This window comes from Taeniopygia guttata, chromosome W (genome assembly GCF_048771995.1).
Source record: "Taeniopygia guttata chromosome W, bTaeGut7.mat, whole genome shotgun sequence".
Classification (NCBI taxonomy): domain Eukaryota; kingdom Metazoa; phylum Chordata; class Aves; order Passeriformes; family Estrildidae; genus Taeniopygia; species Taeniopygia guttata.
The window spans coordinates 27,537,147-27,552,756 of NC_133064.1; the positions used below are offsets into that span (position 1 = coordinate 27,537,147).

The 15,610-nt window shown below is 40.9% G+C and overlaps 1 protein-coding gene across 3 annotated transcripts in view; it reads left to right on the top strand.

Moving 5' to 3' along the window:
* The first annotated feature begins 1,796 nt into the window (after positions 1–1,796).
* Positions 1,797–15,610, top strand: part of LOC116806866 (Golgi phosphoprotein 3) — a 170,650-nt gene continuing 156,836 nt past the window's right edge. The window contains exon 1 of one of the 3 annotated variants that reach the window (XM_072922984.1): positions 1,797–2,301. In XM_072922984.1, the coding sequence (XP_072779085.1) occupies positions 2,089–2,301 (213 nt within the window). In that variant the 5' untranslated portion in view covers positions 1,797–2,088. The remainder of the gene's footprint in view (positions 2,302–15,610) is intronic. The other 2 variants (XM_072922985.1, XM_032744648.3) reach the window with 2 other exon arrangements.

The window sequence follows — 15,610 nt, forward strand, 5'->3', positions numbered from 1 at the left end:
GAAGGAGGGAGGGATTGGGGTAAAAAAAATGTGGTTTTGAGGGCTTATTTTACTTCTTATTATCCTCCTCTGACTTTGTTAGTAATAAATTCACTTTGCAACTCTAAGCTGAACCTGTTTTGCCCTTGGAGTGTTTTCCCCCAGTCCTTATCTCAACTAATGAACACTTTAATTTTTTTTCTCTCCTCTGCCCAGCTGTAGCAGGGGAGGGTGAGCGAGTGACTTCCGTGGGTGTCTGGCATTTGGCCAGTGTCAAACTGACATTTTAATTAAAACAACTAGAAAGATAAAAAATTCAGAATGCCACACACTAAGTAAACTTTGAATAATTGGCAGGCCTCCAAACAGAAGAGGAACAATCAGCAAACATTTGTGTGAGTGATTCAGATCCTCTCGGGATCAGTTTTGTCGGTCTGCTATTCTTTTTTATCAATGGTCTTGAAGAAGCTATACTGAATTATCACCATGTCACATTAGCAGATTATGCAAGAATTGAGGGTGTGAGAAATAATGGAATGACTTGCAAAATGACTGGGAGCTCTTGGTAAAGAAGGTGCACCTAAATATATATTTATATTTATATTTATTTATATATAAATATTTTATTTATATCTTAGATACATATTATACATATTATTTTTAAAAATCTATATGTTATCTCAAAATGGCCAAACACAATATCGTAATTGTAAACTGTGAAAAATGCATATTAAATGATTTGCTCTTCGTAAACATTAAATTGAATACTATATGTGTTATGTTGGAAAGTTATTTTGTAGTACTATATATGAGATAATCAAGAAATTCTTCGCACAGAGAAAACAGCAACAAGACACCTAAGAGTTACTGCCTCATCGGAAAAGACAAACATTCTTCCACTTCCTCTCCCTCTTTAAGGAGCCACCAAGATTAAGAGGAAGAAATTGACGATAACCAGAGAACACCCTTTGTTTGAAAAGAATTTATGCATCATGTATGAGATATATGAATATGCAACAGGCTATTGCTTTTAAGGGTTAATCCTTTGTTGGCGAGTCATGTTTTCAAGAGGAAAGCATCCGAACGTTCATAATTCCTTGCTTTTTATTGTCCTTTATTGTCCTAACTCTGATTGTCCAAATTCTTATTGCTCTAATTTTTATTACTATTTTTATAACTATTTTATTACTATGAAACTTTTAAAATGTTAAAACAAGTGATTGGTGTTTTTCACATAGACTAAAAAGTACAGGTGATCCTTGCATCTTAAGCATTTTTAATCTTTAATAAAATATGCTACCTAGAAATATATATAGGATTCAGCCTTGATAAGTAGTTTTGAGTTTTTGGCACGCCACGCTCAAAAGGACTCAAGGTTTGAAAAGATGCCTCATTGACAGCAGAGACGAGGGACTTCATTTACTCAGTTTAAAGACAAGACTGTTGAGAGCTCTGTGTGCTCATCTAAGTTTAGTTACTGAGTTTCTATATATATATATATGTAGATTAATTTAGTCCTGGGGGCTGCACTAGCAATCAGACTTGGGGCTACAAATTAAATCCAGCTGATTTAAGGTTGTAATAAGAGTGTACTACCCAGCCCCCGGGTTATGCCGCGGCGGGCAACAGCTCTCCAGCCCCCCTACCCCTCCGCCCTGAGCGTTGGATTAATCGTCCTCCACAGCCCTGGCTAATGATTAGTAATAGTCAATAACAGCCGGCACCACCCGCACTCCCTAAGGCTGAGGGGGCCGCATCCCTGAGGCTCTGTCCACAGCTCCAGCCCCGTGAGGGGCTCCTGCCGTCCGCGGCACTTTCCGGTCGTACCCCTCCGCCTGCCACTACCACATCCTCCGCTGACATCAGCCTGCACCGCCATATTGGAGAAGTTACCTCCGCCAGCTCGGCCGCAGCAGGCGGGGAATGCCGGCTTCCACCGTCACTGCTTCGGCCGAATCCCGCTCCCCATGATTCCCCGCGGCTGGCCGTTGACCCCGTGGGGATAGGGCGGAGGCAGGAGCGGCTGCCGTCTCTTCTTTCTCCCTCCCGATCTGTCGCCAATTTCCTCTCCCCGTGGCGCGGGCCTTTGACCTTCCACCGCCTCCAGCCATGACTTCCTTGACCCAGCGTAGCTCCGGGCTGGTGCAGCGCCGGACAGAGGCCTTTCGCAACGCCGCCGCCGCCAAGGAGCGGGAGGCGGGAGGCAGCTCTGAGGATGAAGGCCGCAGGGACGAGCCCGGCGACGATGAGAAGGGCGACTCCAAGGAAACACGCCTCACCCTCATGGAAGAGGTGCTGCTCCTGGGTCTCAAGGACCGTGAGGTGCGGCCGGGCGCGCCGAGTAGGGGGTGGCTGACGGGATACCGCTTATTTGGGGGCATATGGACGCTGTTGATGGGAAAGGGGAACGTAAGTGGCATTAGGGCGCGGGTGGGATGGGAGCAAGGATGCTGCTGGGTGAGTGTTGCTGTAGGTTTGGGGCAGAAGCGTTGTGGGGGACGGTGGACTGTTATGTAGCTTAGGGGTAGGGGCGCATACTGGAAAAGGCTCGGGATTTAGGAGAGGTGGGAAAGGTGATTGGATGTTGAGCGGAAGGAAACCTGTAGGTTTTGGATTGCCCTTTGAATGTAGGGTTTGTAGAGAGGCTCTAATATTTGTAGCATCTCAAGGAAGGCAGAGTAGGGCTTGGTGGAGGAAGAGGACCTGGAGCCTCTGATAGCGTTGGTAGTTGACTTAGAGGCTCTGATTAGACCTCTAATATTTTTGTACTCTTGTACTTACCTGTAATTCTAATGTGGAAGGCTTATGTACTACTATGTATTTTGTCAGACGCAACTTTATGGTGCTTATGGGGTTCTCAGGTGCTTTAGTATGCTTAGTGGCTCTTTTTAAATAAGACTTTCTAGAGTACTGTTGTGTTAAAAATGTCTTTAACTTTGGGGAGATACATTTGACAAAAATGGGCCTTGAATAATGAGAAGTTTGTCAAAATGAGGAAATGGCATTATTATGTAGTTCCTAATTTTTGCTGAATTTATGGCTTAATTAGGTGACATGAAGCTGTTAATAACAGTCATTGAGGAAGGTATACTTCTACCAGTGTGCTGGATTTTTTGTTTGATTTGAAAGAGGTAATCAATATAAAAAGCATGCACACTACAGAAAATCCTGTCAGTTTAGTTTGATGCAATGTATGGTGAAGCATAAAATAAATTTATTTATGTTTTATGAATTTTACTAAGCAACCTGCTTTTTTTTTCTTTTTGGTGAGAAGTAAGCTAACGAAGCAGTTCATTGATTTGGGTGGAAGTCTCCTAAAACTGTGTGTGTGAGTGCAGAATAATGGGGGGAAAGCTCCTAAGTTATGTGTTCTTTGACTCTACACTGCATCTAAAATAGATTTGATGGTTGATAAAGAATTTGTTAAAGAGTAATTTTCCTAGTTAACATTTGTTTTTTAATGTGTTTGTATATCTGTATGCATACTTGCTGCAGTAGCTTATTTTATTTCTCCTTTAGATTGTGTATTTTGGGCCATATTCCTGTAATCACATTTTTTTTCAGTTGGACCTTGCCATGGCATCCTAACAAAGTCAGTAGATATTCAGTGTTGTGTTCTTCCATCTGCTGAATCTGAAGGCGTGTGTATATGCACATTTCTCTTTCTACATACCTGAATAGCTGCATGAAAGTAAGTTAAGCATGACAAGACAGATAACTGTCAGGATTACCTAGGAGGTCTTGCCTTCAGGAAGGTGAGATAGACTGGATGATCATTCAGCCTTTTTTTTCCCCCCCTCATGAGTGTGTGCTAAATCTTCTGAATTTTGCAGGCATTAGGTTGTAAAGATTTCAAGGCAAGGAACAATCTGTCTGCCTAGAAAGAATATATGGTGCAAGTATACCTAGTATATCAAACACTGGGCCTAAAAATCCAGCTTTGCATTGGTGTGCATCAAAATTATAAATCATCCAACATTGCTACATGCAACAGTGGCAAACACTGCAGGTAATCTATTTATGTGCATGCAAAAAGTAACTAAGTGATTACAGTGACACATATGTTCGTGACTCCCTTGAGATTTTGTAGTTGAGATGTCAGACAAAAGGGATGATAATGTCTCTAGGGTAGGGATCTTATGTGCACAAACCTCAATATGCACCATTTCTGTGCTTTGTTAGACGTGATTCATTAGGGTTTGTATTTTGGTTTTGTATCTGATTGTACTCTTTTTTTCTAACACTATGTAAACGGCTTTGTCTCCATGAGTTAAAATCTCCATGATTTAAATTTGAAAATAAAATATAGATTAATTTTCAAATATTTTTTTTTTGTTCTCTGTTGTTCTAATGATAAGTTAGCAAAACTTAGGTACTTCATGCATCTGGAAATGCTTTTAATAAAATTTTTACTACTGATAAAATTTATTTCCCATGACATTTGTGTGAGATTTTGTCACGACAGCAAGCAGAGAAAAGTAATATAGGGTGTGTAAAGTATAATTGTGAAACTTCATGAAGTGTAAGGGAAAGGCAAAGAAAAGCCAGTAAATTTAAAGTTGATAATGTCCTTCCTTTTTATTGCAACAGGATAAAATAATTAGTGTTGAGTTTAAAATAAATAAACAAAGTAGTCTGAATTGGCCTAAGAACGTTTCCCTAAAAATAGCTTTTTTCTCAGAAAAGTCACTGAGAACTGCATTGATAACTTAGTTTTGAAGGTTTGTTTTTTTTTTTTTTTTTGTAATTTCACTTCTAATATTAAACACTGGTGAATATGGCTTAACACTACATAAATTCTATTAAAGAAGCCTTGCATGTAAGGACCTGCCATTGATAATTTTTAAGTGTAAATTGCAGAACCTTTACTCATAGGAGAGAGAATTTCAGGCTGATTTAGATAGTGATGGATTGATTACTTTAGTGTTTTGAGGACACTGTCATATATTGATGTGAATCCTGTTTTCAGGGTAGTGGAATGGTTGTAACAACCGCAGACAAAAGTTTTCTGTTGTTGCTGCAGTATGGGTACAGTCATGGGAATGTCCAGCTGCCCCAAAACAAACACAGCACACCTCAGTCCCATTCTCAATGCTTGAACAAAATTAACTATTTTTTTTTCATTTTGCCTAATTAAATGGTAGTTTATATATATGGGTTGGTTGCTCTTTTTTTTTTCACCAATGGTTCTTCCATTTGTATATTCTGTGTATATATAATTATTTCTGTATTTCGAGGTCAAGATAGTTTTTAACGGGTATGTGCTAAAATATATTCGTGACAGATCTGGTGTCCTTAGAGGAACAGGAACACTGGAACAAAAGGAACATCTATAATTTATTTGGAAACCCTTCAGAGACATGATTGGGAAAGGGAATCATGTTCCTCTATTTAGAATAGAGCAATAGCCTGTTGCTATAGGAATAAAAAATACTGAAACAAAAGACTTTGCTGTGTTAGGTTAAAAATAATGTTGCAGTAGGACCGATCAAAGCCATAGCAAAAGGGAAGTTATTCTGTAGAACTACTGAAGCTTCTGAGGTCACCTCTCCTGTTGCCCTGATTTTTAAAAGTGTTAAGTTTTCTTTTATAGTTCTTTTGAAAGTCTTAAAAGTTCTCATAAAATTTCTTCAGCCTTCTGATCTGTTTACATATTTCTACTGGAATTCTCATGCACTGTTCATGTAAATAACAATTGTTTTGCATTCTTCTTTGTGGGAGGAGAGAATTGATGGACTGTTGGTTTGACCAGTGTGGCTGGAGAGGTGGTATTTCCACTCTCCAATTCCCGGTCACCTCTGGAATTCTATAAATATCAGATGCTCAAATAAAACACTCTCTTTTTTGGCCTTTGAACTTGCCAAGCGTTTGTGTACTTACTTCGTTTCCAATAGCAGCACTCTCCCAAAAGAAGGAAGTGGTAAATATTGTTAACTGATTTACAAATGACAACTGAGATGAGTAAAGGTCACTTTTCATTACAGTTCTTTCAGACATCTTGTAACTCAGTCCCATTGAAAACTGAGAGATTGCTAGGTTCTTTGTAGCTGTCACTCCATTTAAGATTTTATACATGTAGGGGGTTTTATGGTTGGTTTGTTGTTTGGTTTTTTGTGTGTTTTTGTTTTGGGTTTTTTTGAGTTATCATTCAGTGCAAGTTGAGAATCTATTAAAATGCAGTAATGCAGGGAGCTGATCTTGTCCTCTAAACAATGTGCTACAACTAAGCAAATTGAAGCAGCTATAGAGACACAACACCTTCTGTAGTTCAGATAATTATATTTAGTGAGATAAAAATACTTATTTGATCTGTAACTAATTCCTTATTTGCTGAAAGAAAACTCACATAATATACACTGAAATAATTGTCATGTACTGCAGTCTGCTGCAACAGTAAATATTTTTAGTTTTATTTACACTTTCATTGGTGAAAATTAAAATGTCCTGCATGAGAGTGAAGTAATGTTAAATCACTTTGGTACAGAAATTGCCTTGGACCTTAGCTACTCGTGTTTGGCTTTTAGAAACTTAATTTATTGCTGAAGATTTAGTGTTACAGCATAGTTTTTTGTCATGTGAAGGTCTCTATGATATTTTAAATTGTATTGAAATATGTTATTAGGGAGCTAGTTTGCTTGCTTCAAATGTGCTGTATTGTGTTGATTAGATTAATTCTAAAATGTAGTTTCTTTATTCTTACAAAATCAGAGTAGCTGGATTTCTTAATGAATTTTATATTTTAATCCTAAAGAGATATTTTTGGAAAGGTGAAATAGGAATTTTGAAAATATTCAAAATATGACTGGTATTTTCCCCGATTTTAAGATTTGCCTTTGTGAAATTCATATTAGGATTCAGAAGTCTGTGATTTTTTTTTTGCCCATGTAACAAGCGAGTTTTCAGAAGGCATCTTTGTATATTTTTTTTTTTTCTTCCTCCTCTCTTCCCTCCCTCCCCTTAAAAAAGCTTCAGCAACAGCCTGAATGTCAACTCAAAAGCTCCCAAGTTTTTTTTAAATTTCTGAGACAAATGAGTGAAACATGAAGAGGCATCTACTGGGATTTTGCATTTTAGTTGAAGAATGATGTATGAATGTGTTGAAACTTTGACAAAGGCATGCTTTATCTCAAATCTTAAAATCATTTAGGTTGGAAAAGCCTTCTAAGATCAGAGTCCAACCATTAAACTAATACTGCCAAGTCCACCACTAAAGCATGTCCCTAAGTCCCACATCTACATGTCTTTTAAATATCTCCAAGGATGGTGATTTGACCACTTCTCATGGCAAAATGTTCAGGGCCTAATAACAACAAAGTATGGAATGTATGTGTGATGAAATTTTTTTTCTTTTATAGTATAGGCCTTTTTGGTCCTTTTTTTAGTTTAATGTCCATACCTAAATTACAGTCTAGCAGAAGGTAGGAGGTATGTGCTACAAGATTTCAGTGAAGTGCCTCTTTACTGTGATGCTGAGTAAATCCTGCTTTTGTGCTCTTTGGAGAACAACGTGCTGATTTGGAAGCAGCACTTTGGATACAAGTTGACTTTGTGTTGAAATGGTGTTTATATTTCATGGTTCTGTATGCAGCTAATGTGGTTATATAGCATGACTAATCTATAACCTATATTATCTATTCATCAATAACTGAGTATAGTGTAGTCCCTTCTTTCATGTCAAGCTGTCTAGTGTAGGACAAAGGCAAAAACAATATGTTAAAGTGTCCTGGTTCAGGGCAAATTTGGGAGAGAACCCCCAAAAGGGTTCCTCTAGGAAGCAGATTCAATTGGCCCCTCCCCCAACCGGTTTGGGAAAAAATACCTCCTTGGAGAAAAGTGGAAGAAACTGTTTATTAAACAAGAAAATCTAAACAATATTAAACAATAAAACCTCTTTCCGCTCCAAAAGAGAGACAAACTGAGAAAGTCCCCTCCATGGGTTGCAGCTCAGCTCTCTCAGTCTCTTATCAGTCCCTCTGGCACTGGAAATGCCACGGCCCAGGCTTGGCCCGCTGGGCCACAGGTGCGAGCTGCCGGTGCTCTTCTGGGTGTTCAGTCCAGAGCAGTTTTAAACAGGTCCAAAGAAAAGGAAAAAAACCACAGTCCAGGGAACTACTTTGCCTCAGCTAGCTAAAACTAACTAAAAGCAAAGGAGAGTTCTGTCTCGCTGTCCATCCACAGACAACACAGTCCAGGAGCCGGAATGTGGAGGAGTGAATGCAGTTTTCTGAAAACAATCTGTGCACTTCTCTTCCCCCTTCACCCCTGGAACAAGTCTTAAAGGTGCAAACCTTATTATTCAGCATAAACAGAACAAACAATTTGGGATAAAAGCATCATATAGTCAACCCAGGACATAAAGCCATTCTAGTGATACTTTTCAGTATTTTTAAGCACTCTTAAAAAAACCAAAACTGTAACCTTTTCCTCGCCTGTAGCAAGCTGTTTTTATAAAACATTTTGCACAAAGTATAGCTGAAAAAGTATTGCTAGAAGTGGAACTAAAAGTTAACATAATTTTATGTCAAAGAAAAAGTGATGTTATTTTAGGTGTTCTTTGATCCTAGAGTAGTTGAAGTACTGGAGCATTTATCTCAGTTACTTAAGCTTCACAGTAACTAGCCACCTTTGCAATGCTAAATTGACCAGGCTAAGTGTTACAGATAGTATATTCAAGAATGCCTTTGCTACTCACGGAGGAAATAATTACTAGAGCACATAATCATTTCTGTTTTGCATTACTGGGGAAATCATGCAATGCTTTTAGTTGAAAGGGACATCCAAAATTCATTTCATCTAACCTCCCTGCAATGAGCAGGGACATCTACAAGATCAGGTTGCTCAGAGCCCTGTCCAGTCTGACCTTTAATGTTTTCAGGGATGGGGCATCTATCATCTCTCTGGGCAACCTATGCCAGTGTTTCACCACCCTTATAATAAAAAAATTCCTATATCTAGTTTCTTATTTCTTCCTTATAGTCTTTCTTATATATACCCTCTTTTAGTTTAAAACCATTACCCCTTGTTCTATTGCAGCAGACCTTACTAAAGAGTTTGTCCCCATCTTTTTTTTAGCCCCCTTTAAGTACTAAAAAGTCACAATGAGGTCTTCCTGGAGTTTTCTCCAGGCTGAACAACCCAAACTCTCTCAGCCTGTCTTCACAGGAGAGGTGCTCCAGCCCTCTGATCATCTTCATGTCCCTCCTCTAGATCTGCTCCAACAGGCCCATGTCTTTCCTGTGCTGAGGACTCCAGATGGGATCTCATGAGAACAGAATAGAGGGGGAGAATCACCTCCCTCGACCTGCTGGACACACTGCTTTTGATGCAGGCCAAGTTTGGCTTTCCGGCCTGCCAGCAGATACTGCCATCTCATGTTCAGTTTTTCATCCACTAAAAGGATGGGAAAGGAAAGCTAGTCTGGAGTAAATGTGTGGTTCAGTTTCCTCTGCATAGACAGCATTCTCAATCTGTTTTCTCATAACTTTTAATAAAGAAAGAAAAAAATAGTATTCAGTTAATCATGTGCGACTTTTAACTGGGTTTTTTTCCAGTTTGCAAACAGGTCTTGGATCAATTTCAGTAATTTATTTTCTTTCAGAAATATTCATTAAATGTTACTGCAGAATGATTTCACATACACATATCAGACATTAAAACATTATTTTGTTTTCTGTTTGTGATGGATCATTAAGATAATAAAATAGTATGTCTTTTAAGCTCAATCTTTGTAATTGGAGAGCTGTTAAACACTCATAGGTCTTTTATTATTTGTGGATTTTACAGGCTTTGTTAATCACAATAGGAAATTAAACTGTCAAGCTTTTTGCATATCTTTCTGTTGCTGATATTCTTTTAAGCACTTGTAAGTTACTGCCCTGGTTCTGGCCAGGACGCAGTTAATTTTTGCAGCAGCCAGGATGAACACAGCCAGCTCCTTCAGGGTATTTAATACCACCTCATGCCATTTGCAGGGGGAAGGAGTGGGGTCGGTACCCTTCCGATTTGGCCAGGGTGTGTGGAGTGTGCAGTCCAGGTTCCCCAGTGAGCAATCGTGTGTGAATCATTCACCTATCTTTTCCACTGTGCTATTAGTATTGTTGTTGTTACTGTTGGTTTTCTTCTCTCATTGCTGTTTCTGGTAAATTGTTCTTATCTCAACCTGTGATCTTTGCCTTTTTATGTCTCCAATTCTCCTCTGGGGGGAAGAGTGGAGAGTGAGTGAGTGAGCCAGAGTGGGTTGGAAACAAATTTGATCTAAGCATTTGTTGTATTAGGTACAGAGCCACTGGTCACAATGTTGCTTGATCTGTTCATGTGGGTGTGGTACCTAACCCTGTATATATTCCTGTATGTGCTCCTCATGGTGCTCTTTTTCAGAGCAGGGAGAGGAAACAGGATTACTTTGTTGCTGTACTGTGGGATATCAGTTTATGACACGATAACATCAAGGGCAATGGGGGTTATTTGTGATATGTATTCAGTGTTGTTCTTCTGCCCTTACTTCAGGTGCTACATCTGGGAATTTTTTAATAATTGTTCCCAGTGTGTGGGGGAACAGGGAAGGATAATTTTCCCCAGCTTTTCACCCCCTTTTCCTTCTTCAGGCCTGTTACAGCAGCTTTTGAGAATTTTGAATTCCCTCTGGATGTTAAGGAAAGCATGTTCTTGTTGCTAAGTCTGCCAGGTATCCTCAGTGTGGTTCACACTGTGTTTAGAGTCAAGAAAGATTCCTAGGAAGGTTTTTCAGAGATCTGCCCCAAGGATGGATAATCATGAGTGGCATGGAATGTGAGAGGAAATGGGCCAGCTTTTGAAGTATTATTCTGCTCCAATGGTTTGGAGGTTCACCCCTGAAAAAATACAAAATCCTGATAAAGTAGAAGAATATTTCAAAGAAAATCACTGTGGCAGTTCCAGAGAGAGGCAACTTATTGCAGTGTGCTGGCCCCTGGCTACTATTAATTGGACACTGCTTGTCATTAGATGGCACCCTCAGGGGGAGTGGAAGGAAAGCAGATCAACAGGCACTGTGTCCACTCAAACTGCAACTGAACCAGAGGGACAACCCGTGCTGGCAGCAGTCGCTCCTATAGAGAAGAAATCCAAGACAAAATCAGTTCACATAGTGAGTGATAGGGCCCTCACAAGAGGAGGAAGAGGCAGGGCCAGAGAAAATCACCCAATCCTTATTCCCGGGTAAGCTGCAAGATATGTGAAAAGATTTCAACTACCATCTGGGTGAGCCCCTGGTGACCTGACTGCTCTGATGCTGGGGTAGTGTAGCCCACAGTTGGAAACTATATGGTAATAAAGCCAAGCAACTGGGATCCCTGTCCAGGCATGCAGGCATTGACAAGGGATTTGAGAAAAAGATAGAAATCTTCAGCCTCTGGAGGCAACTCCTGTCAAGTGTGAGGGAAAAGTATCTTTTCCAGGACAATCAGTGCACCAAGGCAAGTCAAACACCATGAAGAAAGGTACCTGGTACTTTAGAGAATTAACTGTGTTGGACATACTCTATTAGGATTCAAGTAACGAGCAGTCCCCTATAGATCCAGATGAAGTCCAGTGTACACAACCCATGTGGTGTAAGTTCCTGTGGAGCAGAACACACCATCATCATATGCTAACTCATAGGCAGTGATGTCATGGAAAGAAGACCAAACAGCGGATAATTTGGTTGTCCAACTCCAGTAATATAAAGAAAGTCTCTCTTTTCCCCTTTGGGCCTGTGTCTCATCCATGGAAAGACTGTCCAAGGACCTCCAGCAATTTAAAGAGGAAATGTCCCATGCCCTGCCAGTACAGACCAATGTCTCTGCTATTGGGAGCAAGTGCCTTCCTGCTCAAGAGAGGATTCACATGACAAGGTAACCTGTGATTTTTACCTGCATGACCATGGAGAGGGTATGAGGAAGTGGGATGGAAAACCCACCTGTGCCCTAGGAACATGGATATGTGAGTTGAAAGGAAGAACAACTGCAGGAAATTTTTTAAGGATAAATGCTGCTTCAGTTTCCAGTGGGCAGCTCCTCAGACAAAATAGGAGGGCTGATGTTACTTCTGATTCTCTTGAAGGGACCTCCAGGTCATATTTACAAGAAGTGAGTAATGAGTACTATGACCAGGAATAGAGGGGTCCTGCCTCCATCCAGGTGGAGGAAAGGGACAGTCAGATCTACTAGACTGTGTGGACCTGATGGTCTGGTCTGGCACATCAGATCCATAAGAGTATAAGGCTTTAGTTGACACTGTCACACAATGTACCCTGATGCCATTGAGATATGTAGGGGCAGAATCCATCTCTGTTTCTAGGGTGACAGGGAGATACCAAGAGCTGACTGTACTGGAAGCCAAAGTGAGCCTGACTGGGAACAAATGGCAAAAGCACTCTATTGTGACTGGCCCAGAGGCCTCAGGCATCCATGGCATAGATTATCTCAGGAGAGGGTATTTCAAGGACCCAAAAGGGCACCATTGCGCTTTTGGGATAGCTGTTGTGGAGACTGAGGGAGACAGCTGAATACCTTGCCTGGTCTCTAAGAGGACCCTTCTGCTATTGGACTGCTGAGGGTTGAAGAACAACGGGTAGTGATCGCTACCACAACAGTGCACTGTCAACAATACCGCACCAGCTGAGACTTGACTCAGGGATATTAATTGAATTTATTACCAATAAAATCAGAGCAGGATAATGAGAAGTAAAACAAATCTTAAAAACCCCTTGCCCCAACTTCTCCCTCCTTCCTGGGCTTAACTTTATTCCTGATTCTCTACCTCCTCCCACCCCAGCAGTGCAGGGCGACAGGGAATGGGGGTTACAGTCAGTTTCATAATCTGTTGTTTCTGTTTCTGCTTCCTCTCCAGGTAGAGGAGTCACAGAATCGTAGGATCAACTAGGCTGGAAAAGACCTTTGAGATCACCAAGTCCAACCTATGACATAACACCACCTTGTCAACTAGACCATGGCACTAAGTGCCATATTCAGTCTTGTCTTAAATACCTTCTAGGGACAGTGACTGTACCACCTCCCTGGGCAGCCCATTCTGATGATCAATTACTCTTTCTGTGAAGAACGTCTTCCTAATGTCAAACCTAAACTTCCCCAGGCACAGCTTAAGATTATGTTCTCTTGTTCTGTTGCTGGTTGCCTGAGGAGAAGAGACTGACCCTCACCTGGCTACAACCTCCTTTCAGGGAGTTGTAGAGAGTGATAAGGTACTTCCCCTGCTCCAGAGTGCTGTCCCTCCCATGGGAAGCAGTCCTTCACTAGCTTCTCCAATATGAGTCATTCCCACGAACTACACTTCTTCATGAAGTGCTCCAACACAGGTCCCTTTCCACAGCACCATCCTTCAGGCACAGTCTGCTTCAGCATGGGTCCTGCACAGGGTCACAAGTCCTGCCAGCACCCTGCTCCAGCATGGGCTTTCCATGGGGCCACAGTCTCCTTCAGGCATCCACCTGCTCTGGCATGGGTCTCCTCCATGGGCTGCAGGTGGATTTCTGCATCCTCATGGTCCTCCATGGGCTGCAGGTGGATCTCTGAATCCCCATGGTCCTCCATGGGCTACAGGGGCACAGTTGCTTCACCATGGTCTTCACAAAAGGCTGCAGGGGAATCTCAACTCTTGTACCTGTAGTACCTCCTCCTCTTCTTTCTCCACTGACCTTGGTGTCTGCAGAGTTGTTCCTTTCTCATGTACTCACTCTGCTCTTCTCTGGACGCAATTAATTCTGTGCAATAATTTTTTCACCTTCTTAAATATGTTATCATATAGGCATTGCTACCACCTCTGATGGGCTTGGCCTTGGCCAGTGGCAGATTTGTCTTGGAGCTGGCTGGCATTGGCTCTGTCAGACATGAAAGAAGCTTCCAGCAACTTCTCAGAGAAGCCACCCCTGTAGGCTTCCCCCCCCCCACCCCAAACCTGGCCACTCAATCCAGATGTTCTAATCTCTCATCGATTAATTTTGCAGTGAAGGTTTTCCTTTTTCTCTTCCATCATTATTTTCTGTTGTTTGCATTTTTCCTCAACTTCTTATGAGTATGTTTAGTTTTTCTGGTGAAAAGACTTTTAATTGGCTCTCACTAGAGTTGCGGGTGCTTTATATGCTTGTAGTCTGTGATACATGATGGGACGAGACTCACCAGCAGAGAGAGTGAATCTGAGATTTTTTTCAGAAGCATCAGTATATATATCTTTACTCCTAAGAGCCTTTTTTTTGGTTACAGCTTACAGATGTAATCACAGTTCTACAATAAATGTACATTCTTGTATGTAACTTCTGGGTGAACTCCTTCTCTATCAGTTGTCTGACTCGGACACCTTTGATGTCCTATGAGGTCATCCCTAGTGGAAAGATTCAAAAAATTTAAAACATAGGTGGCTTTATCAAGCTGCTCCTGAGGGAGCATGCCTATGGGATTCCCCCTTTTTTGTTTCAGTAGCATGTTTTTCAATGTGCAATGTGCCCTCTTCACTATGACTTGGCCTGTTGGAGAGTGGGCAATACCTGTAACGTGCTTGATCCTCCAAGTGTGGAAAAAAATCTTGTTTTTTGAGATATATATTCAGGTCTGTTGTTTGTTTTTATGTGTTGAGGAATGCCCATAATGGCAAAGGCATGCAGCCAATGTCGGGTGGCATCTCTTGAATTTTGACCTTTGTGAGCTGTTGCTACTATGAAACCTGAAAAAGTATCAATGGAAACATGTACATATTTAAAAATCCCCAAACTCGATATGTGGGTAACATCTCTTTGCCAAATATCATAAGGTTTTAACCCTCGTGGGTTTGTACCTAATGAAAAAGTTTGCTGGCGTTGTGAACAATCATTCACTATATCTCAAGCTTGTGGCAAGGTTAAGCCAAATTTTTTTGCCAGTGCTCAGGCATTTTGATGATAGAAATAATGAGAAAGTTTTGCCTGCCCTAATTTTGGTGACATAGTGACTGCCATAGCAAGAGCATCTGCTCTTGCATTACCTTCCACTATACGTTCAGGCAGAGTGGTATGTGACCTAAGGTGCAGGATGTAGTATTCATGAGACCTGTGATGTAAAAGGTTATACAGAGTGGTTAATAACACAAAAAGATCTTTGTTAGAGACTTCCTTCAGGAATGAATGTTCTATTCTCTTGACAATTCCTGTAACATAAAGAGAGCCAGAGACAATAGGTTCTTGTGAAAAAAGTCGAAATGCTTCTACCACAGCTGCCAGTTTGACTAGCTGGGTAGATCCAGGTTGGAAAGTTTTTTAGTGTTCCCATTGTCCTGTATTATTTTTCCACAGGGTCACAGCTTTGTGTGTTTTCCCTGATCCATCAGAGAAAACAGTTTTTGCATCAGGATTTGTTGGTTTTGACTATAGACATCTTGGTTGGAAGTTCTTTGAAGGACTGCAACAATGCATGTCGAGGCATCGTGTGAATAAACTGTCCATTGTAGTCTGCAAGGGCAATTTGAAATGACAATGATTCCCTGAAAAAATTCTCTAATTCTGCTGCAGTAATAGGGAGATGTATAATTGCCAGATCATATCCTGTTAGGCTCTGACATTGCAGTTGTCCCATCAACAGTGATTTGTGGGAAAAAACCTAACTCCACAACTTGTAAAAGTTGTAAA